Source organism: Manis javanica, chromosome 18 (assembly GCF_040802235.1).
Source record: "Manis javanica isolate MJ-LG chromosome 18, MJ_LKY, whole genome shotgun sequence".
In the NCBI taxonomy this organism is placed as follows: Eukaryota; Metazoa; Chordata; class Mammalia; order Pholidota; family Manidae; genus Manis; species Manis javanica.
In genome coordinates this window covers 4710797-4735413 of record NC_133173.1, presented here as the reverse complement: position 1 = coordinate 4735413, position 24617 = coordinate 4710797, and the positions used below count along the sequence as shown (strand labels likewise).

The following is a 24617-nucleotide window of genomic DNA, read 5'->3' as shown; positions in this document are numbered from 1 at the left end:
TCTTTTAGTTCTTTATGCTTTTGTTTTTTGTTTGGCTATTTAGTTTATCTGGAGTTTGTTTTGCTATAATATATAAGGAGCTGAGTTTTTTCTCCAGATTAACAGTTATTTAGATATTGCCTCCTTTATGTGTACTATTTCTGTTTGTATGCTATTCCTTTATTTCATTTATAGATTTTTATGTCAACCCGCAAGTGTCATTTATCATTATACTTTATAAAATATTTTAGTACTTGTTAGACTAATTTTCCTTTTCTTTAAAAGACAGATTGGGGTGGGGAGTTCTGTTCTCATTTGCTTTTATTCACAGATGAACTATACAATCCCTTTTCCTTATTCCAAAAAGAAAGTTCTTCCCAGGACTTTAACTTGAGTTGTTTTTAACTAAAACTGGGAAATTTTAAATGGGAGGAAATACCACAGTCATTAACATTAGGGTATCTAGGGCCAGGAAGCACTTTTGAAGCAATGAAAACTAAGGGGAAAGAACACCCTAAAAGGGAAGGCTGTTAATGTAGGATGACAGGAAAGTGAGGGCCTCGGACACCTCTGACTGAAGGAGCCAAATGCTCCAAGGCCAGAAGCGAACTTGTGTTTAAAAATTGTGAGCATATTAAGGTCAGTTTACTAATCTGGTTCTCAGTGCTTAGACATCTCTTTAGTGTGGGCTTAGGCACATAGTAGGAACTTTCTGAAATGTTTCTCCCTCTAGCAAATACAGTCTCCATCTTTTCTCAATGAACTGAAAATAGGGTTAAGTAAGATAGTGTTATTTTCATGCTGTGATTGTCCACATGACTGTTATCTGTTAAAGAGCTTATGTGTTCTCTGTTTGACTCCTCTTAGGGGTTTTATGATGTCCTTCGAAGGAACTCTCAGCTGGCTAATTCAATCATGCAGACCTTGCTGTCACAGGTAAAATATGGTTTTATGGATATAGAAGACAGACAATGAAGCACTGAGAGGTGATTGACATTTTCCAAATTTTTCAAAATAAAAAATAATTCCCAATTAGTACATTAGTACATTGTGAGCACGTTTGGGATACGTCATGCTGTCCTGGTGTTTCATTTTAATTTTCACTTACCTACCTGCCATATTACTGTCATCTAACAATTACCCTCTTAAGTTAACCATCTGCATCCTAAGTCAGAAGGATATTTTGGAGAACTTTTTATACAAGGACTATTAGCAGTTGTATCACTTTATTTCTACAAGAAAAAAAGAGACCTGGAGAAAATATAGCAAAGTATTGATGTATTGAATCTGCATGACAGGTGCATAGGTGTCTATTCGGTTCTTATCTGTACTTTCCAGTTCTAAAAAAGGTTTTTAAATTATGAAATGTGTCAAAGGGCCATCAAGATGAGAAGAATTCAGTTGGAGAAATACTTGGCGTAAATAAGACGTTTTACCCTCAAATTATTCATTAAGCATTTATTTGAATCTTTCTTAAATAGCTTTATTGAGATATAGTTCACGCTCATACATTTCACCCAACTTTAAACATTGTTTAAAGTTACAATTCATTGGTTTTTTGTATAGTCGTGTAGTTATGAAACCACTGCTACAATCAATTTTAGAACATTTCATTACTTCAGAAAGAAACCCCACATCCTTTAGCCACGACCCTCTAATTTTCTCATCCTTTGCCCACCTCCTGGCCCTAAGCAACCACTCATCTACTTTCTGTCTTTATAGATTTGCACATTGTGAACATTTCATATAAATGGAATCATATGATACCTTTTGTGACTGGTGTCTTTCCCTTAACATTTTCAAGGGTCGTCTATATTATTACATGTGTCAATACTTCATTCCTTTTTATGGCTAAATATTTCACTGTATATGGTACTTGAATCTTTTTATATATTGACAGTTCAAAATGCTATTATGTACTGATAGTAATAACAGCAATACCTACCATTTAGCACTTACTGAGGGCCAGGCGCTCTATGAAGCACTGTATATGGATGTTCTCATTAAGTCCTCATGAACCCTGTGAAATGTTATCTCCATTTTACAGATTTATATTTTAATGCTCTGAGGGGTTAAGTAATTTAATTTGCTCAAGGTCATACAGTAAGTGGCAGAGCCAGGATTTGAACTCAGGTCTTTCTGATTTAAGAGTCCAAGCATGAAAAACCTCATGTAAGAAAGCACTGGGTTAAGAACAAGGAGTCTTAACTAGTGGTGTGTAAATTGGATATCTACGTGCAGAAAATGAGTTTGGACCCTTACCTTGCACCATGTATACCATGTACTCACTACATGTATTCAATAAAATCAAAGACCTAAACCTAAGAGCTAAGATATAAAACTCTTAGAAGAAAACATAAGGGGAAAGATTCATGGCATTAGATTTGATAATGATTTCCTAGACATTGACCAGAAGCACTGGTAACAAGAGAAAAATAGATAAACTGGACTTCATCATAATTAAAAACTTCTGTGCAAAAAGAATATTATCTATAGAATGAAAAGGCAGCCCACAGAATGGGAGAAGTATTTGCAAATCATATACTTGATTAGGAATTAATATCCAGAATATATAAAGAACTCCTACAACTCAAGCACAACAACAACAACAACAAAAACCTGATTGAAAAACAGGGAAAGGATTTAAACAGACATTTCTCCAAAAAATATATGTAAATGGCTAGTAAACACATGAAAAGATGCTCAGCATCACCAGTAATTAGGGAAATACAAATCAAAATTACAGTGAGATACCACTTCAAACCCATTAGGATGTCTATTATCAAAACAGAAAATAAGTGATGGTGAGTATGTGAAGAAATTGGAGCCCTTGTGCCTTGCTGATGGGAATGTATAATAGTATAGCTATGCAGGGGATAGTATGGCAAATCTTTAAAAAATTAAACATCAATTACCATTTGATCCAGCAGTTCCACTTTGGGTATGTACCCAAAGGAGTGAAAGCATAAAAGATCTTGTTTTCTCAGTCTAGTGTGACACCCATTCTTTGATGGGAATGTTTAGTCAGTTCACATTTAATGTAATTATTGTAATAGATTTGGTCTATTTTGCTACTTGTTTTGATTTCTTTTTTGAACTTTTAAAAAATTTCCTTTTGTTGTATTTTTCATGTTTGCTCTATAGGTTACAATATGCACCTTCAACTTACTATAGTATCTTTAAGTTAATATTGACTGACTTTAGTAAAATACAGGAATTTTGCACCAGTATAGTTCTATTATCCTGCTTTGTGGTAGCATCATAAATGTTACATCTATCTGTATTAAAATCCCAGCAAAACAGTGTTACAGTTTTTGCTTTGAACAGTTATATGTATGTGTTTCATAGAAACTAAGGGAAGAAAACATAAGATATATAGATACAATCCTGCACATATGTACCAGTTTTTTGCCATTGCTGATGTCCTTCGTTCATTCCTATGGATTCAAGTTTACTGTTTTGAATAATTACCCTTCAGCCTGAAGAACTTCTTTTAGAATTTCTGTTCAGGTCTGCTAGCAGTGACTTCTCTCAGTTTTCATCTATCTGGGTCTATCTTTATTTTACTTTCATTTTTGAAGGATAGTTTCCGTGGATATAGAATTCTTAGTTGACATTTTTTCTTACTTTGAATATATCATTCCATTATTTCTTAAGGGAAGTAAGCCAGTTATTGCAGTTATGGTTTCTGTATTTTCTGCCATTTTTCTCTTGCTGCTTTTAAGATTTTCTCCTTGTCTTTGGGTTTCAAGCATTTGACTGATATGTTTCTTTGTGTTCCTCCTATTGGAGTTAATTGAGCTTCTTGAATCTGTAACTTGATGCTTTTTGCCATATTTGACATGTTTACCCATTATTTCAGCAAATATTTTTTCTGTCCCCTCTCCTTTCCTTCTGGGGCTTCAGTTGTGTATTTGTTGGAATGCCTGATTTTTGTCCCACAGATCTTTGAGACTTGGTTAATTTTTCCTCAGTATTTTTTAACTCTTCTCTTCAGATTTGATAATTCACATTTAACTACTCTTCTGCCATTTCAGATCTTCTGTTTTACTCTTGGATATACATTAATTTTATCAAATACATTTCTGTATCTACTGAGATGACCAATGATTTTTCACATTTAATCTGTTACTGTGGAGTTGTATTATTTGATGATCTAAACCAACGTTGCATTCCTGGGATAAACCCAAAGTGATTGTGATATATTACCTTTTTTGTATATTACTGGATTCAGTTGACATATATGTTTACAAGAGGGAATGGCTCTTAATTTTTGTTTCTCATATGGAACTTCCTTGGTTTAGTATGAGTTTAGTAAAATGATTGGGGAATGTTCCCTCTTTTTCTAGTTTGTATAAAATGTGAAATTAGTTATTTCCCTCATTTCTTTTTTCCCCTTGTTGGGGAGTTATGTCCTGCCCTTCTTTAATTTAAACTTTACCTATTTATTTTTTTATTCTCCTTTGTGCCTCATTTATCACAGTGTATTTTTCACTGCTGCTAATTAGTTGTACTATTTGTCGTTGCTTTGAATTGAGGTACATATAGTAAAGTGCACAAATATTAGTGTACATCTTGATGAATGTTGACCTGTGTATATACACATGTAACAATCACCCAGATAAGATACCACTCTCACTAATTTCTACCCCCTTCTCCTATTTCAGCCATCCTCCGTCCGCGTCCCCGCACCCCATGGTAACCACCACTCTGCTCTCTGTGTTTATGAGCCTATTTCAGTTTTGTTCATTTGTTTTGTTTTTCAGATTCCACATATAATTGAAAACATACAGTGTTGGTCTTTCTCTGACTTTTTTCACTTTTTATAATACCCTCTTAGGCTTTATCTTCAGTTCCTTACATCCTTCCACAACTGTAGCTCTAGGCTTGAGGGATTGGCAGGTGCTGCCAGAGTAAACACTAATTCCAGAGCTCATTTGCTTATGTATTTGCTGGTTTCATGCTTTATGACATTTTCTGTTATACTCAGACCTCTGAGGACTTCACTTATTTTCCCATCTTAGCTATATATGTATTTATTAAATAGATACATGAAGTTTTTAGTGCAACTTTTTTTTAAATTTTCTGCCCAGAAGTTCTCTAACCCCTTGTCCGCCATTTTGCTGAAAATGAAAATTCTCGCTTTCTTCTCCCGCCCCTTCCGTCATCCCCCAGCCCTGCTTTCGTATGCCATTGCCATTGCTCTGTGGTAATTCTCCCAAGACGTTCCATTATAAATCAAGGCCCCAGATGTATAGACGTCATTGGAAGATCCTATACTTTTCAACAAAAGCTTTTCATTGGGCCTAGGGCCTGATTCTATATAGAATTTATATCCTGTTAGCTATATTTTATCTTTTCAAAGTATAATGATCAGCCCAACTACTTCACACACATAACAAAAATACAAAATTGTGATTGAAGGCAAGTAGCGCTTCCTAACTCATGTCAGTGTATGGACCAGTAGGATTCTGCAGACTCCAGAATAAAGAGGAGAAAAATAATAACTAATGTTTTTCTGTGCTCTGTTATGTGCCAAGTAGTATTTGAAGCACTTCACATGCATTCATATGTTTAATCCTTACACAGACATATAGTTCATATTAATAATATCCCCATGCCATAGGTGAGGAACCAGGACATGGGGACCTTTATCAAAGTCAGTGACGAGTAGTGGCTCTGGGATTTTGGATTCAGCTATTCTGACTCATAACTGCTGAAAGTGCTGGTTCCCTGTTCCAAGCTTAGGAATTGGTGTGAGAGAGTATGTGTTGTCGGAGAGGAAATGCAAGTGGAATAGGAAAGGAGGTCTCAGCACGTTGCCTGAAGCAAGGGCAGAGGGTGTGGGTGAGCCCCAGCAGCACAAATTTTGCTTCATTGTTCTTTGGATGGTCGAGAAATATGTCTTAGATGCCGTTATACATTAAAGGGGCTATTAGCTTGACCAGTTAAAAAAATGAAAAGCTTTGGTGAGCTAAGGTGTCTTTTTTCTTTGTCACACAGTTAAAGCAGTTCTATGAGCCAAAACCTGATGTGCTGCCTCCTCTGAAATTAGAAGCTTGTATTTTGACCCAAGGAGATCAGATCTCTGTACAGGAACCACTGGTGAGACTTCTGTTCCTCCTATAATCATTATTTTTCCTATTAAGAAAAATACCAATCTTGTTGATAGGGTTGATCTTCCGAAAGAGATACATTTCCCTGTGAAGTTCTCTTCTGGTACTTCCAGTGAACTTTTAAATTTTCTCTGCTTTGCTTTTCTGACCCATCATCACCTCGCATCTATTGGTAAGGTACCTCTGTCAGCGTTCTTCAGAATGTGGGCGAGTGTTCCCTAGTGGCAGGTGAACTCGGGGGGCCTGCCTCATTAGTCTGGAGGGGAGTGTTTGATTTCAGCCGAGCCTGAATTGGTATTCTGTGGAACCTTCAGAGGATCCAAGACAGGTTGGTTTTCAGTTTTTGCTGTCAAGCCTCAGAAAGACAGGGAAGTAGAAGATAACTTGGAATTCCACCACTTAAGTGTCTTAGAACTCATAGCATGGGAAGGACATGGTCTTTCAGTTGTCATATCCTGCCTTCATACGAGAACCTTCTATGCAGTGAGATGGCTTTTGCTTAGATCAGAGATGCTACATTGGCCTCCCAGAGATTCCCTTAACATAAACCTCTATCTTTAGAACAGCTTCTGGGACTCAGAGGAGCTAGAGAGGCTTAAACTTTGCAGCCACCTCTGTGGTGTTTGAACCAGGTCAGAGATGGCACACCTGATGCTGCATTCTGAGGTGTCAGCCACTTACAAAGCCAGTTTCTTAGGGAAAGGTCAGAAAACAGTTCTCTGTTGGTTCAATTAATTTGTTCAGTTTTGTTAATTGAGATCGACATTTGTGATACTAATGAATGACTTACTTTAGCCTGATAGGTAAGAATTATTTGTTGATGATCAGCAGTTTCATAGGTTACCACTTAATATTCAATGCTGTTTAATTATTATTTTCATTTACAGGATTATCTACTGTGTTGTATTCATCACTGTTTGGCCTGGTATAAGAGGAGAGTGATGCCCCTGCAGCAGGAAGAAGAGGAAGATGAAGGATTCTACCAAGACTTAGATGATCTGCTGGAGTCTGTTACTAGCAGAATGATTAAGAGTGAACTGGAGGACTTTGAACTGGTAATCGCTGAGTCTCAGCTGTATTTAATAATGGAGAGTTTTAGTACCTTATTCATTTTTATCTTGTCTTTTAGGATAAGTCAGCAGATTTTTCTCAGAGCTCTTCTGTTGGCATCAAAAATAATATCTGCGCTTTTCTTGTGATGGGAGTTTATGAGGTTCTAATAGAGTATAATTTTTCCATCAGTAATTTCAGGTAAGGTATTGCTGTGAATCTTCTTGCAGCTTCATGAACACTCCATTTTATGTTGTTGGGTTTTTTTAACTCTACCAATTTGCTGGCTGCTCAGAAGACCAGAGATGATAATACTGTCTTTAGGGGGACATCTATCCGAAGACCAGATGTAGTTCTTTCTACCAGAGCATAATGCCCAAGAGGGTAGGGACTGTTGTCCTTCTAGTCGGCTTTCATTTATCCAAAATTCCCCAGCCCTTGAACTCAAGAACTCCTCATTTTAACAGAGAAATTTTGATTGGTGGTCATATTGGACTTTCATGCTCTGCATTGACTAGTATCAATAAGGGAGGGGAAAAAACAATGCTGATAGATGGGTGTGGGCTGAGAGTGCTATCGCAATGAAGGTTCATGGATTTATGACCCCTCTAAAGTCTTGACATCTGGGAAGCATTGATTTCCTTACTGCTGGGTGTGAAAGTAAACCACACTATTTCTGATGCTTATCTTTGGTGATCTCTTTTTCTTTTCACACAGTAAGAATAAGTTTGAGGAAATTCTGAGGTTATTTATGTGTTACAAGAAACTGTCTGACATCGTTAATGAAAAAGCTGGTAAAAGCAAAACTAAAACAGGCAACAAAACAAATGATAGTGTTTTGTCCATGAAATTTGTGTCTGATCTTCTCACCGCTCTTTTCAGGTAAGGTTCTAAAAGATGCTTAAAGACAGCAGCACCATGCAGGTAGTGATGCCCGCCTGGTGTGGGGTTACCTCTCTTGGGTTCACGGTATTACTCTATGTACAAAAAATAAGTCAGGATGTTTGTGATTTCTTGGAATGAAAAATGGAGAATCCTAGGTAGGTACTTTAGAGTGGTAACCTTGAATTAATTAAAGGAAAAAAATCAGAAACAAAGGATAAATGAATGAAAAGATAGGGATGAATTATAAGGTATAAGAAAATCTCCCTAAGTAGCTTGAACACAATTAGCAAAAAGGGAAGAAAGGAAAACCTGAATTTAACAAAACAGAGGAACAACAACCAAAGAAAAACTAAAGACTGACATTCAAATTTTATCCAAGTAAAGGGATTAGCGAAAGGGGAGAAAATAAAGTAACAAAATAAATGAATAAATATATGATGATTATCAAAGGATAGCATGGCAGTGACTCTGGCCTGGGCTGCCTAGGGTGTACCCTTCGGGACTTCCTGGGTGCTGCTATTCTGAGTAGTCCCTAGAAAGCCTAATTCCAGATCCCAACAGCAATAGGGACATCCTTTTTTTTTTCCCTCTCATTCTAGGGACAGTGCCCAAAGCCACGAAGAGAGCCTGTCCGTCCTGAGGTCCAGCAGTGAGTTTATGCGCTATGCAGTGAGTGTGGCTCTGCAGAAGGTACAGCAGCTGAAGGAAACAGGGCATGTGAGTGGCCCTGATGGTCAAAACCCAGAGAAGATCTTTCAGAACCTCTGTGACATAACTCGGTACAATGTTTCACTTGCTATGGAATCTTGAAGAGAGGAAATTGGGGTGGGACTGAAGGTCTGGGCGTGCCCTAAGAGTGGAAGTGCAGTCACTAATATTGGGCCTTTATCTATGCCTGCTTTGATGCAGACTGTTGGTTACATATAAAATGTTACTCTATTAACAAGAATAAAGAGGGATATTACATAATGACTAAATAATTCATCAAGTAGACATAACTTTATATGCATCTGACAACAGAGCTTCAAAATACTTGAAGCAAAAACTGACAGAACGGAAGAAGAAATAAACAATAATGCATCTCAATAATCAGTAAAAGTAGTGGAAAATAAGGAAACACTGAAGACTTGAGCAGCACTGCATCCAGCTTGACTTGACATTTATAGAATAACCAACAAGTTTCAAAATACACATTTTTTTCATGTACATGTACAAGATGGACCATATTTTAGGCCATAAAACAACATTTTGGAAAGTAGAAATCATTATGTTCTCTGACCACATAGAATTAAGGAAGAAAGTAATAACAAATGTATTTTTAATTAATTAAAATAGTATTAAAATTATCTCTGTATATTTGGAAATTAAAGGCATTTCTAAATAACTCATTGTCAAAGACAAAGAAATGAGAAACTTGAACAGAATGAAAATGAACACACAGTCCACCAAATTTGATCTGAAGCAGCGTTTAGGTAGAAATTTATCACAATCTAAGCCTCCACATTAATAGAAAAAGAAAAGAACATTAAAATGAAGGTAAACAGAAGGAAAGAAATAATAAAAACAAAGGTATCATTGAAAAATGAAACAGTAAAGAAAATGAGTGAAACAAAAGCTGGTTCTTTGAGATTAATAAATGTAAGCATTACTCATACTGATGAGGAACAGAGAAGACACAAATTAAGCATTCAGGTATGAGGAAGAAGGGATATATATCACTGTTGATTCTACAGACATTAAAATTGATAAAAGTGTTAACTTCATGCCAAGAAGCTTGATAACTTAAGTGGACAAATTGCTTGGAATCTCACACAAGAAAAAATAGGTAACCTCAGTAATCCTGTCTCTATTAAAGAAATTGAATTTTTGGTTCAGCATTTTCCCTCAAATAAAACTAGATGTCTTCACTGATGAATTCTATCATACATTTAAGGAAGAAGTAATACTAGTTTATGCAAACTCTTCCAGAAAATAAAGGAGGGAATATGTCCTGACCTATGTTATGAGGCCAGCATTACCCTGGTAACCAAACCAGCCAAAGACAGTAAAAGGAAGATAAATTTACCTCATTAATATAGATTTTAAAACTTAATGAATTCAATCCATCATACTTCAGTGGCATTTTTTTCCAGGAATGCAAGTCATGCATGGTTTTTAAATCAGTCATTGTAGTTCACTATCAACAGATTCAAGGATGAAACCGTATGATCATCTCAATAGATTCAGAAAAAAAGAGCTCAGCATAAATTTATAATAAAATCTCTCAGAAAATTAGGAATGAAAGAACTTTCTCAATCCAATAAAAAGAAATCCACAAATATCCTATATTTAACATCATACTTAATGACTGTATGCTTTCCTCTGTGCTCTAACCACTGATAATTCAACATCATACTGGAGGTCTAGCCAGTGCAATAAGATCGAAAAAAGAAAAGACATCCAGAGAGGGAAAGATGAAATAAAGGGGTCTTCACAGACATTATAAATGTCTACATTTATAAATTTCAAAGGATAAAAAGCCTACTGGATATATTAAGTAGTTTAGCAAAATTGCAGTATATATTCTAGCTATGAACAATTGGAAATTGAAATTTTAAAAAATTCTATTTACAGTAGCAAAACAAAATGAACTGCTTAGCAATAAAGTAACAAATATACAAGATTAATTTAAGGAAAAGTACAAGATACTAGAGAAACCAAAGACCTAAGTAAATGTAAAGATATACACAATGTTAGTGGATTCAGAGATTTCATATTGTCAAGGTATGAATTTGTTCCAAATTTATAAATTCAGCACAATCTTAAGCTTTATTGTAGGAAGTGACAAGTTGATTCTAAAATTTTTGTCTGGAAAAGTAAAGGAATTAGAATGACTGAAACAAGTTTGAAATAAAAAAGAATGAAGTTAGAGGACTCACTACCTTTATTATAAAGTTGTATTTAAGATAGTATGGTATTGGTTGAATCAGTGGAACAGAGTAGTTGAGAAATACATCCATACAACTGTGGTCATTTGATTTTTAACAAAGGTGCCAGGGTACTTTAATGGAGAAAGAAAAGTCTTTTTAACAAATGGTTTTGTAACATGTGGACATCCATATGTGGAAAATAAAAACTTTTGTCCATTTCTTTTGTCATACAAAAAATTAACTTGAAGGGAATCAGAGACATAAATGTAAAACCAAAAATGTAAAATGTCTAGAAGAAAACAAATCTTTGTGATCTTGTTTTAGGTAAAGATTTCTTAGATATAACACCAGAAGCACACAATATATATATATATATATATATATATATATTTTTTTTTTTAAGTTAAGTCTGCTTTTTGATAAACACTCTAAAGGAGATAAAAAGACAGACCACAGATTAGGAGAAAATATTTGCCAAACACGTGTGAGGATGGGTTGGAAACAGAATATGTAAAGAACTCTCAGACTGGTTAATAACAAACAACTCAATTAAAAAATGGGTAAAATAGTTGAATATAGACACTATACCAAAGAAGATACATAGATAGCAAATAAGGACACAGAAAGATGGTCAACATAATTCGCCATTAGGTAAGTGCAAATTAAAATCACAATGAGGTATACCACTAAATACTACTAAAATACCTAAAAGCAAAAAGACTAATTGTACCAAAGTGTTGTCATGAATGTGGAGGAATTTGAACTCTCACACACTATTGATGGCGACGTAAGATGGTACACCCACTTTGGGAACAGTCTGGAAGTTTCTTAAAAAAATTAAGCACATACTTATCATATGATATACACATTCCACTCTTACGAATTTACCCAAAAGGAATGAAAGCATATATTCATAGAAAGATTTGTATATAGCAGCTTTATCTGTAATAGTAAAATATGGAAACAACCCAAATGTCCATCAACAGACGAATGGACAAACTGGTATATCCGTACAGTGGCAGACACTCAGCATTGGAATGGTCAGACTACCAATACTGCAACGTGGGTGAACCTCAAAGGCAGATACTAAGTTAAAGCCAGACTCAAAAAAAGGCTACATACTGAATGGTACCATTTTTATACATTATTTTATAAATAGTAAAGTCACAGGGACAGGAATCAGAGCAAACATTACTTGGAAATTCAGGGAGAGAAAATTGACTACAAAGGAGCCCCTGGGAATTTTGGGAGTGATGAAAAGATCTTGGTTATGGGTATAATTACACAACTGTAAGCTTGCTAAAATTCATAGGACTGCATCCCCAGGGTGTCAGTTTTACTGTATATAAATTGTACCTCTGTAAACCTGCCTTTAAAAACAAAATCACTTTTCCCCTTTTCAGGGTTTTGCTTTGGAGATACACTTCCATTCCTACTTCAGTCGAAGAGTCAGGAAAGAAGGAGAAAGGAAAGAGCATCTCGCTGCTGTGCTTGGAGGGTTTGCAGAAGATACTCAGCGTTGTGCAGCAGTTTTATCAGCCCAAGATTCATCAGTTTCTCAGGGCTCTGGGTGGGCATTTCCATTTTGATAAGCGAGCTTGATCTGGGTTTTTCTTAATCAAACCCCTTGATTCTAGTTAACTTACCAGAGGGGCACCTGAGAACAGTTCTAATGTTGCTAAGGAGTGACATCTAGTGGATTCAGAATAGGTATTTACTGGATTACACTTAACCACAAATAGTGACTGGAAAATGGAATATAGTATTAAGGAATTGCAGAATGTTCAGAATACATTTCAGTCTGCGTCCAGACATTTTTTCACTTCCTCTAATTTTAGCTATTAAAGAGCCAGAACAAAATAAGACCATTCCAAAGAAGATAAAGTTATTTTCCTTTCCTAGATGTCACAGATAAGGATGGAGAAGAGTTGGAAGTCAGTGTCAGTGAAAGAGCAGCCTTCCAGATCCGACAGTTTCAGGTAAGAAAACTCGAGAATCCCTGCGAAGGTACTGATGGCAGGGACAGCTGGTGAGAAGGGGGCAGGTGGTGAGCAAGTAGGACTGGGATTTATTTTTCTGGGTCATCATTCAAGCAAGAGGACTTATTAGCTCTTAGGGTGGAAGATGGTGCCTTTGAAAGGCTTCTGGGGAGGATGTGTGTTAGCCTCCTCACCTGCAGCAGTCATTGCCTCCAAGAATTCCTCTTCAAGTTGATAGAGAGCCAGGATCCCATTCAGGTATGGAGTATATTGTTTTGTGGCCATGGTATAAATTGCCTGTTTGCCAGATGGCAAAGGCAGGACAGCGAAGCCTGTTCATTTCTAGCCAGTAGTTTTCACCGTGCCAGGGTCTTCTGTCACAGAGGATTTCTTTATTCAGTTAAGTAGTTTTTAAGTTCCTACTATGTGCTAGGGCTATTCCAGGTGCTACAGATACAGCAGAGAACTAAAGAGAAGAACCCTGCCCTCAAGCCTACACTGTTGTGGGGAGGAGACTGACTGATAAAATATATGGTATTTCCAGTGGTGAGAGAGGAATAAAGCAAAGGATACAGGGAAGTTGTGTTGAGAACCTGGGTTGGGGCGTGGTCTTAACCTGAGGTCAGTGGTTGGCTTCAGGGAGTTGTGAACCCCCCAAAATCTGATATACAGGTCATTCCTGAGGTCCATTTGGCAGGGGGTTAGGGAAGTAGTCCATAGTTTTTAAGAGAACAGTCAGATTTATGGTTGGAACCAGGATAGGAAACTGTTCAATCCAGGTTTATTTTCAGGTGCTGCCCTCTTGGGACTTGGGGAGCTCTAACCCTGTGTCCCAGCCGTAGGATCTCTGGCTGGATGTTTCTCCTCCCTGATGGGAGCATGTCTTGCTTTCCTTCTCAGAGGTCTTTGTTGAACTTACTTAGCAGCCCAGAGGAAGACTTCCACAGCCGAGAAGCCCTCCTGCTAGTCACTGTCCTCTCCGATCTCTCCAGGCTGCTGGAGACCGCCTCCCCTCAGGTACAAGTGCCGCCATTCCGTCCCGCTCTGCCTCCCTCCCAAGGCAGGCAGTGTCGCACTGTGAACTACTCAGCTAAGTGTCCTCCTGGAGCCAGCTTCTTTTAAGTGACATGCATAGTTACTCCTGTGTTAATACCAGATTCGTAAGATGTTCACTTTCCTACATAGTGTCTCCACCATGACACGATTTTATGCAGCCAGTCAGAGTGAGAACTCAGCTGCCTCACTTGTCCAGCCACTGCACGGGGTCAGTGAACACTTCAGGAACAACCCTGTTTATCTTCAGTGCCTTCAGCCTTCGTTGCCTGTGTATTTACTGACCGGGTGTTTCCTCTTCTAAGGTGAAAGTATGCTGATTATCAAGAAGGTAGCTGGCACTCAACAGGGGGCTTTCTCAGCAAGGTTAGCTGCTAGTGATTCACGGGAAGCTCAGCAGAAGGTGACTAAGAAAAGACATGAGTCCTGGAGCAGAAACAGCTCTGCCAGGATGAGCAGTGTGTAGATGTGCACACACACGATTGTCTACCTCCATGAACGTTCATACACATGGAAGGAAAGGGGAAGGCCTACATATTGTGGGTTTGCTCCATTGGGAGTAACTTCCCTGGAGCGTCCTTGACGGCCCAGGGCTGTGTGCTCCCACCACATCTTGGTCACTGAGGAAGGGAGGCTGAGCCTGGGGTGCAAGGCCCTTTGAGTGAGCCCTTGCTTCAGAAAGAGCTAGTCTTTAGGGATGGCAACCTGGGAGTGTTGTGGTGTTTGAGTGCCCTCGTCCAGGTAGCCCAAAGGAAGTCCCTTTTGCTAGCTAATTCACTTCCTCCGAGATCCCACTTGACCTTCATCTTCAATCTTTCATATTACAGTTGACCCTTGAACTGTACAGATTTGAACTGCTTGAGTCCCCTTATACACAGAACCTCCCCAATGCCTACCATTCCCCCCAATCCCCCCACCTGCCCCTGTAACTACCGCTGGTGTCTGGGCTCCTAAAAGCTAGTTGTTCTCTCTTCATGACCAGGATCTTACTCTGCATTAGCCTGAAATCCTTGAAGATGTCTCAGGTGTGGAAGGAGTGGGCATGGGAAGGGAAAAGGAGCGTTAGTCCTAGACATGGTAGTGGGGTACAGGAAGCTCCGGGGTAAGACCCCAAGCTCAGGACCTTTGGCTCATAACTAGGGCACAGACTGAGAGAATTGAGTCATATATTGTGGGAAAAGTATCAGTAACACTTCTCATAATTTTGGGCTTACTTGTGTGCTGTTCTTAGTAGATTGTTCTGGCAGGTGATGAGGCTCCAGAAGGTCTGGGGCTCTCCTCGTCTGTCTCGTGCATGTTTCCTTAACATCTAAACAATCTCCAGTTTGTGCAGATGTTATCCTGGACATCTAAGATTTGCAAGGAAAACAGCCGGGGTAAGTTATCTGCCGTGTTTCCTTATACAGAATCATCATCACCAAATAGCATTTAGAAAAGAAAAAGGTATTCCCCAGAACACATTCACCAGAGTGGCCAAAATAAAAAAATATATATGATACTAAGTGTGGGTAAGGCTGTAGAGCAGTCGGACCTCTCATTCGCTGCTGGGGGAGGTATAAGTTGGTGTAACCGTACTGGAAAACTGTTTGGTGAGACCTGACTACTAAAATTAGACATATGCTCGTGATCTAGCAGTTGCACTCCCAACAGAAAAGTGGAAGAATGCTCACAGCATGATTTTAGTAGGCAAAAATGAGCCCAGGTGTTCATCAGCAGTGGAATGGATAAAGGAACTGGGACGCACACACAGTGGACACTGCAGCAGTGAGAGGGAACAGACTGTACCAGCACATAGTGTGGCAGAGTTTCACAGCCATCATGTTGGACAGCAGAAGCCAGACACAAAAAGATTCTGTGTGAATCCATTTAGATAAAACCCAACAAAACTAGATGTAATGTGAGAAGTCAGGGTAGCCGTTTCCTTGGCTGCCTGTGAGTGGGGCAGGAGGGGGTTTCTGGGGGTGCTGGCAGTGTTTTTTCCCAGTGTGGGTGCTGGTTTCACAGTGATAATGACTAATAATGGGAAATGTCCCCTTTCTTTGGACAATGGGCAGAAATGCCTGTCTGGGAGAGCTGCCTTGGTTGGGAGTGCGTGTGGCACTTGGATATTATGCCTAGCATATGACAAGCCACGAGTTCTGGTTAGGTGGCCTCTCCCCTTAGAGGACTGATCAGGTTATGACCCATTTCATTTCCTGCCTCTAGATGATGCCTCATTTTGCAAGGGATTGATGAGTTTGCTCTTCAGCCTCTATGTTTTGTGTAAGAGTCCTGTCACCCTGCTGCGTGACTTGTCCCAGGATATCCATGGGCATCTTGGAGACATAGACCAGGTGCTGTAGTGAGCCTTCAGTACAACACCCCAAGTGTGAGTGGAAGTCGGGAGGAGCCTTACTGCCACCAAATCTCATCTCTCTTTCCCTCCCCAGGATGTAGAGGTGGAGAAGACAAACCACTTTGCAATGGTGAATTTGAGAACAGCTGCCCCGACTGTGTGTGTGAGTTTCAATCCCTGACCCACAGGAAATGGCCTTGTCTTTCCTTCTGTTTTATTACATGTGAAAAGTACATTATAGTGGCTTGTGTCCTGAGGCCTGTAACCCACCTGGAGGTGGCATGGTGGTTATTCTTGTTACACCAGCAGCTTTGTGCACGGAGCCATGCCAGGCATCCTTCTCTTTCAGTTGCTTGCTCTGAGTCAGGCTGAGAAGGTCCTAGAAGAAGTGGACTGGCTGATCACCAAGCTTAAGGGCCAAGTGGGCCAAGAGGTCATACCAGGTAAGATGAGTTCAGGATGGAGTTCTAGGAGTTGTCATAAGAGCAAAGTCAACCGAAGTCCAATTTGGACACCTGCATTAAAGTGGAGGCCCTGAGCCCGATCTGTTTGAGGTAGATTTCCGGTGGGAGGAAGAAGTAGCCAGCGGTGTGGCTTGTGACAGCGTGACTGTTGGTTCATTCTGCATGGCAAATTACACGCTCATTTTCCCTACGGACTTCCTAGTTAATGGTGTTTAGTTGATTTCTAAATAAACCTTCTTCAGGCTAACTAGAAAACAAGGCCGGTTGGGTTTGAATGTGCCGACTTCATTTCCCTTCAGGAGAGGCCTCCTCCCAGGGAGCCCTACCAAGTCAGCCCGTTGAGAAAGCCATCGTCATGCAGCTGGGAACTCTGCTTACATTTTTCCATGAGCTGGTACAGACAGCCCTGCCATCTGGCAGCTGTGTGGACATCTTGTTAAAGGACCTTTGCAAAATGTACACCATTCTCACTGCACTTGTCCGATATGTGAGTATCTGAGAGATGATCAAGGTTACCGCCTCCGTGCTACCCCGGCCCGCCAGGAGACGAGGCTGAGGCCAAGCCCACTGCCACAGAGTGACCCTGTTCAGATCTTTCGCTCACACCTCTAAGCCACGGTTTGTTCTGGTTTGATCAGTGGGTGGCAAACATCTCCACAGGCCAGGAAAAACCAGTCAGTGGCATAATTCTAAACCTGCTTTTAGAGGCCCTTACTTCCTCAGCAGACGGATGTGCGCCCCAGTTGAGGGTAACTGCCTCTTCAAGTGCCTTCTAAGACTTAACCTAAACTGTGGCTGTAGAGTTTCATCTGGTTCCTGTTGCTCAAGAAGTAGACTCAGACCAGTCTGGACACTGAAGGGGTATTTATTCTTCCATTCCTTTAGCATAGGTGTAAAATGCCTTTAGGTTAGGTCCTAAGGTGGGAGAAAAGTTTACTAAAAAAATACAAGGAATATTAACTTAATGCTGTTAACAAGAAACTTTCTTGCACTTGTAATATTTTGATCCCCAGCATACATCCCGAGGGTGAAGGAACTAGGTAATTTACTTCTAATTCTAGCCCTGATTCATATTAAATACTTAAAAAGGCACAGACTACCCAAGCAAGATGGTAGACCACCCCACCTTGTCCAAACAGCAGCACAGCCATCTCTGAGAAAGCGCAGCTCTGGTCACGTGGTGTGGCTCCTAAGCTTCTGGAGTGGAAATACTGGGAGTCCCTTTTCTTTATTGGCATTTTTAAAAAGGAAAATCATTGAAGTCATTGGTTTTCTGATGCAGGGACTGTGCCTGAAGGGTTTTAATAACAGTGAGCTGAAGAAGTCAGAAACAGAAACCCTTCATTGCCTGTTGTCTGGGAAGCTTAGATGCTGCACGGAGGGAAAAAGGAAGCCTTGTGTCTATGATTTCCCATGAATAGAGTAGCCTGTTTTCCCTTTCCAGTCAGTGCAGAGTCACACACCATTAGATCACTGGGGCCCCTGGAGTTTCGTGGAATGTATATATAGGATGGTGTGCTAAATCTAGGAATCTTTTGTTAGTATCTCCAGGTGTGTCAGAGTTCCGGAGGGTTTCCAAAAATTTTGGAGAAGCTGGTGAGTTGCGAATGCCCTTCCTAGGAGTGGGCAAGCATCTTACTCCTACAGTTAACATGGGTTTCCTCCTTTGCTACAGGTGAAGCTGTCAGGTTCTCATCTGACCCCACTGTGTTATTCTTTCATTTCTTACGTACAGGTGAGTGACTCAGGGTCAGATCTACACAAAATAAGTCTTCCAAGTAAGAAAGGACTGACTGTGTCCCCAGCGGACAGCCTCGTCCCTTGAGCTGAGTGTATGTGGAGTTTCTTCTCTTCTTAACCCTGAGCCAAAGGTGCTCATGTAAGACCAAGTGAAGGCTTGAAATCTTTGCAGCAAGAAAATCTTTGTTCTTACAAATGAGTTTTACTTAATGTGGAGGAAGAGTTTGATGTGTTTGCACTTGGAGCAGGGAGTTAATGAGCACGCTTAAGCTTGGTGACTCGGTCCACTTCTGGGTGATTGCAAATCCATGTCACCGGGCATCCCTGGGACTGCATGTGAAGTGCGGCAAGCACGTGGAGGCGGCCTGAGGACGGCAGTACTTGGGTGAGGGCGATAGCACCTGCAGGGAGGGGGAGAACGCATGGGCTTTTCTGTCCTTTGCTCAGATTCGTTTCCCCTGAAGTAATGAGCCCTTTCAGGATTTGGAGAAATTTTAAATGTCATCTGGTTGCAAATAACATCAGATTCTTGCAGTACTGGAGTCGCCTTTACTGTTGACTTAAACCAGGGTTCTTAAACCTCTGCATTATTGATATTTTAGGCCAGTTAATTCTTTATTATGGGGCCTGTTCTGTGTATTTTAGGATATTTAGCAGTGTCCCTGGCTTCTACCTACCAGATGCCAGTAGCAGCCCCACAGTTGTGACAACCAAAAATGTCTAGAAATTGCCTTAAGGGGCAAAGGTGCCCCCAGGTGAGAACCACTGTCTTAAACACATGAAGTGATGGGAGACCTGCTGTCTCCCAGGGCCCCTTAGTCACTGCAGTAGGAGTACTGCAGGGCTGTTACTGATCTTTGAAGAATCAGAGTGTCCACTGATGGGTCAATCCTGGCTAAGATTCTAGAACCAGTGGTTAAAGCAATGGATTGTACCCACTTTGTAGGGATGCCCCACTTTTTTTCTGCCTCTGCATTGTGTTTAGGCACTTCTCCTATCAGTAGCTTGCCTCATTGAGTGATTTAAGGGTGCCTTCTCCCCTCCCCTGGAGAATCGGCCACTGAGTGGCCTGTAGTCTAGGTGTAGCCGAAGTTCTCAGTAGCATGCTGAGAACTGAGGTCCTCTGTAACCCTGGATCTGGGTCAGGAATGTGTCATTCTTTTTCTGTCTGGCCAGTCTGTAGCCTGTTCCCACCATGCCGTCACTTCTGGCCCTCTCCTTTGATCTCACCCACATACTAGCGGGTGTGCTTTCTCAGCCCCCAGGCTCACAAATCTCACATGCAAGCCGTTCTGTCAAACAAATCTGTTATGTGTGTGTCTAAGAATAGGACTTATCCCTCTGTCCCTCAATTCAGGTTTTGAGTTCCCCATTTCCAGGTCTTAATACCTCTAAGGCCACATTTCACGAAGTATGTTGTACAGACCAAGAGTCCTTAGCAAAAAGGATTCTGTGAGAAATCCTTGTAACACATTTCTCTTCTTAGAGATTCATGGTACCCATTAACATATTAAAGTGACTGGAGTTCTGACAAGAATATGTTCAGAAGTAGTTTTCAAAGTTATCCAAGAACTTTTTGTTTTTTAGTACAAAGCATTTGGCAGAGTAGCATTCCGTAGAGCACACTTGGGAAACATTGCTGTAAGGCCTTGTTCATTTTATTAAAACAGCTAACGTTTTAGAGCCTTGCCTGCTTCTCTACAACCCTTGCCTGGTGTTAAGCTCTTTTTATGTGTCACCTCATTCATCCTCACTGCACTGTGTTTGGTAGGTACCGCCAAGTAAGTGATGAGAAAAGACTGGAGAGGGGGATGTGAAGAACAGCTAGTTAAGAGGCAGAGTGGAGACAAACCCAGCTAGTTTGGCTGTACAGCAAGGTCAGCAAGCAGGCCCCTCTCGAAAGGGCTGGGCGGTAAATGTTCCAGGCCTCGCAGGCCATGTAGTTGGTACCACATCTACTCACCTCTGCCGCTGTAGTGTTAAGAGCAGCCACAGACGACATGCAGATAGATGGTTGTGCCTGTGTGCCAAGGAAGCTTTATTTTCAAGAACAAGCAGTGGGCCAGAGCAGGCCTGTGGGCTGTAGTTTGCCAGCCCCTGCTCTGGAATCAGATACGTTATCGTTGACATGTAAAATGTTAGGGGGTTGGGGTTTGTTCTGACCCCATTCTCAAGCGTTTTCTTCTGTGAATCATCACACACCCCCTAGACTACCATTCCTTTTTCCACATTGTAGAAAAAAGTTTATATACCCCTTAGATGTTTCCCCCCTTTCCCATCTATATCTAACTTAAAGCCTTACTGACAAGTCAGCTAATCCACAGGCAAATATTTTCTCGTTGTACTTAATGAGCAGCCCTGGGCAAGGGCCCGATTCCGTGTAGTCCAGCTCTTACCTAGAAGTCAGCATTGCATTTGCCTCTTCTTTTAGAGGCTGCTTACTCTCTGAGAGCCCCTTCTTGTCCACAGCCTTGCATCTCAACGGGAAGCAGTGAGTCATTGCTCCCAAACCGAGCATCCTGTGTAGCATTACCTTTAGAAGGTGCCCCCTCTTCTGCAGTAAGTCCTACTGAGTCAATAGGAATGGGCAGTGGATGGCGTTGATTTAGGAGTTTCAACAGGGACCCATTTTCAGTACAGCCTCTAGAAAGATGGCTTATTAACCACTTGGTCACACTGCTGTGTCTGGCTGCTTACCTGCCCTGCCCTTAAGAGGACATCCTCACCCTCTACCATCACCATCCTCAACCTGCCTTTCAGGCTTAAAAGTAAATATCCTCACACAAGCCCTTCTGGAATCCCTACCATTTCTTATTTTCTAGAACACGCCACATGTACCAGGCCTCTTGTCTGTCACATGGCTCCAGTGATGTAATTTCTGTTTTCAGGCCTGTTTTTAATGATCTTACTTGGGGCGTGGTCTGTCCCGTTCCTGGGAGGCGCAGAACTCCCTTCGGGCAAAGGTTCCTGTGTTTCATGAACTTCACACGTGGGCAGGTTTTTTTCCTGGCTCTTCCTGACTCAGCTCCTGGCTCTTCTGCCTCACAAGAATCTGCCCTTGGTGCCCATTCTGGTTAGTCCTTCCTTCCCTGGAGCTCTTCCTTCTCTGGTTATCTAAACACAGGGATGTGTTGCCGTGACTCTTAAACCCCTCTCAAGCCTAGAACCACACGGCACACCAGCCGTGTCTGGTGATTGCCTCTAAGTGGGGAGGCTGCAGGCCCTGCCAACAGCCTCTCCAGCTTCCTCCTTTCTGTGGAACCTTTGTAGCTAATGCCCAGCAGGGAAATACCTATTCCTGCCACCACCCTGACAGCCCCATTTTTAACCACCCTTTTGTGATACACTCCCAGTCCTTTGGCTGGTCTGGCACAACAATGGTCAGTCCTGCCCTTACTTCCAAATTGTCAGCCTCCCAACAACAAAATAGGAAAAGACCTGAGGATTATAAAGTGCCCCAGAATGTTCCCCATCCTTCAGCATCTGCTGCAGGGTGATGTCTTCACCCAGACGGGGTGTCCCCTTCAGAGTTCCCACACTCCACTGTAATGACCTTCCTAGAAGATTACCTCCAGCCTGCTAGCTCTACAGAAGAATCTTCAGGAATGAGAAAATGTGTTTCTGCTTCTATAGAACAAGAAGAGCAACAGCCCAAAATACACGGGAGAGAAGGAGAAAATTGCTGCTGTCACCACGGCCATGGTAAGCTGCCGACACCCGTCATGTCATGGGGAGCCTTGGAAATGTTAAGTGAAAAGCCAGTCAGAAAAAGACTGCATGTTGTATTATTCCATTTATGGGAAATGTCCAGAACAGGCGATTCTGGAAAGAAAGTAGATAACAGTGGCTACCTAGAGCTGTGGGGTTGGAGACTGGAGCTACCTGCTAAATTGGTATGGGATTTCTTTGGCGGGGTGGTGGTGGTGAAAATGTACCAGAATTATGAAGATGTTGCACAACCATGAATACACTAAAAACACTGAAGTATACAATGTAAATGAGTAAATTTTATGGTCTGTGAATTACATCTCAATAAAGCTGTTTCAGCAGTGTGTGTAAGGCTGGTGGGGAAAGTGCATGTGTGCGTACAGCTGCTTATTAACAGCTCACAGATTGTATGTTCAGATGGAACGTCTTTTTCCTCTGAACCAAAAAAAGTACACTTTATACAGGAAGTGCTAGAAAATTTTCAACTCTTTCTTTAAAAATAGAAACAGCTTAGGATTCCCATTGGGAAGAAATCATTTTAGGAAGTTAATGAATGTATGTAAAGGTACTCCCTAAAGGGTACGTTAGGAGTTGGTAAACGGTGCAGGGAAGTGGGTTTTCAAGTACACTGCTGGCAGCAGAATTAGTACAGTCGCTTTAAGTGGCAATTTGGCACCAACTGCTGAATATGAGCACACGCGTGTGCGTGCGCACACACACACAGGCTTTAATGCAACAATTCACTTTTAAGGTGTGGAAGTTGTGAAGGCCTGTTACAGCATAGCCCTAGCGATGTCATTTGTAAAGTACTAGACAAACTAGGGGGACCACTAGTGAAGGCCTTGGCTGACTGGGTTAGTAGAGTTGTACTGTGAAATGCTACATGCTACACACATGAAAAACACAAATTAAATGTTCAGAATATAGAATGAAGTGATGAAAAAAGAAGAAAAGTGTTCTCACTTGTGGGGTTTTTAAAAAATATAGAAACACACTATGTGTAAGGCATGTTTGGAAGGATCTACAAGTTGCAATTAAAACTGGGGAGAAGATACATCCAATCCCAGCAGTGAAAATTCATATGCAGACTGGAAAGAGGAAACAGCTAGTGCAGAGCGGGCCCGTTGCTTTGAGAATGTCAAGTCAGAGGCGGCCGCATCTGCGGGTGGTCTCTTCCTCCAGCCAGTCCCCAGACAATATGTAGGAATGATAACAGAAGGATTTAACAGAATCTCTGTTAGCATTTAAGGCCTTTGGTAAGACTGAATTGTCAGTCTTAGATTACTGGTATGTAAGTAAAAGTGCCTTTGATTGGTAGATGAGTTTTCTCCACCCAAACCATTAGCAGTTCTGCAACTGACAGCTTCAAAGGATGACTTCACAAACTCTGGAACCTAAAATTTAAGTCTTTTCTTTGCCCTGCAGGCCAGAGTTCTTCGGGAAACCAAGCCAATCCCTAATCTCATCTTTGCCATTGAACAGTATGAAAAATTTCTCATCCACCTTTCCAAGCGGTCCAAGGTAAACTATTATAATTTTTTGCCATTTCCATTTACCCTGTGAAGGGGACCTGGCACATGGACGCAGCACAGTGGGGCGGGTGTGGGGCTGCGCTGCAGTCCTTACCGATGGCGTGCATCCAGACGTCATGCAGGAAAAGCGATGGGGAAAACAGGTCACATGGATGGGTACTTACTTCCAGAACTGAAGGGTTTGTCGCAGACACAGCAAAAACGGTGTAGGCTGTCCCTGGTGAGCCCCACCAGCGGGGGATAGGCTGTCCCTGGTGAGCCCCACCAGCGGGGAAACGTGCCCACTTACAGTCCCGCCACAGGTGAACCTGATGCAGCACATGAAGCTGAGCACCTCACGAGACTTCAAGATCAAAGGGAACGTCCTGGACATGGTTCTTCGGGGAGAGGAGGACGAGGACGAGGACAGAGAGGTCAGTGCCTGCTTGTGACTGGGGGCAGCAAGCACCGGCCACCCTTTCCCACTGGCGGTTAGCCTGTCTGGGATCCACCACAGATTAGTGGCGGGGCAGCGACCAGACAGCAAAAGGACGAACAGGCAGTTCGGGAGGACGCCACAGAGGAGTCTCCAGGGGACGCTTGTGAACTCTGAACCATGTGAAGTTGCCCAGACTTGTACATATTTGGCGAGGACATTGCCAGAAAGGGGGTGGTGACAACACAAGGTCTTGCTGTGGGTCTTCGTCCCCGGGCCCTTTCGAACTGCTGGAGGGTAGTGACTACCCCAGGGGGTCTGGCTCGAACGAGCCTCCCGCCTCTTCCACCGCGCCCGCACTCAAAGCAGGGCCACTCTGGTTAGTTCAGGTGCATGCCAGCTCCTCACCCCTTTTCCTCTCTGCTCTGTTCCTCGGAGTTTGTTGCCAGTTC

General features: G+C 41.5%; 1 protein-coding gene across 3 annotated transcripts in view; it reads left to right on the top strand.

Annotated features, from left to right (window-relative positions):
* FANCI (FA complementation group I) overlaps positions 1 to 24617 on the top strand; it is a 57447-nt gene that overhangs the window by 31679 nt on the left and 1151 nt on the right. For 2 of the 3 annotated variants that reach the window (XM_017662000.3, XM_037000434.2), the window contains 19 exons: positions 847 to 915; positions 5983 to 6084; positions 6983 to 7150; positions 7225 to 7346; positions 7863 to 8027; positions 8630 to 8809; positions 12343 to 12509; positions 12842 to 12918; positions 13819 to 13935; positions 15296 to 15347; positions 16177 to 16304; positions 16401 to 16469; positions 16656 to 16749; positions 17070 to 17257; positions 18313 to 18366; positions 18446 to 18505; positions 22144 to 22212; positions 23644 to 23739; positions 24053 to 24163. In XM_017662000.3, coding sequence (XP_017517489.3) covers positions 847 to 915; positions 5983 to 6084; positions 6983 to 7150; positions 7225 to 7346; positions 7863 to 8027; positions 8630 to 8809; positions 12343 to 12509; positions 12842 to 12918; positions 13819 to 13935; positions 15296 to 15347; positions 16177 to 16304; positions 16401 to 16469; positions 16656 to 16749; positions 17070 to 17257; positions 18313 to 18366; positions 18446 to 18505; positions 22144 to 22212; positions 23644 to 23739; positions 24053 to 24163 — 2088 coding nt within the window. Of the gene's footprint in view, positions 1 to 846; positions 916 to 5982; positions 6085 to 6982; positions 7151 to 7224; positions 7347 to 7862; positions 8028 to 8629; positions 8810 to 12342; positions 12510 to 12841; positions 12919 to 13818; positions 13936 to 15295; positions 15348 to 16176; positions 16305 to 16400; positions 16470 to 16655; positions 16750 to 17069; positions 17258 to 18312; positions 18367 to 18445; positions 18603 to 22143; positions 22213 to 23643; positions 23740 to 24052; positions 24164 to 24617 lie in introns of those variants that run through there. The other variant, XR_012127196.1, reaches the window with a different exon arrangement.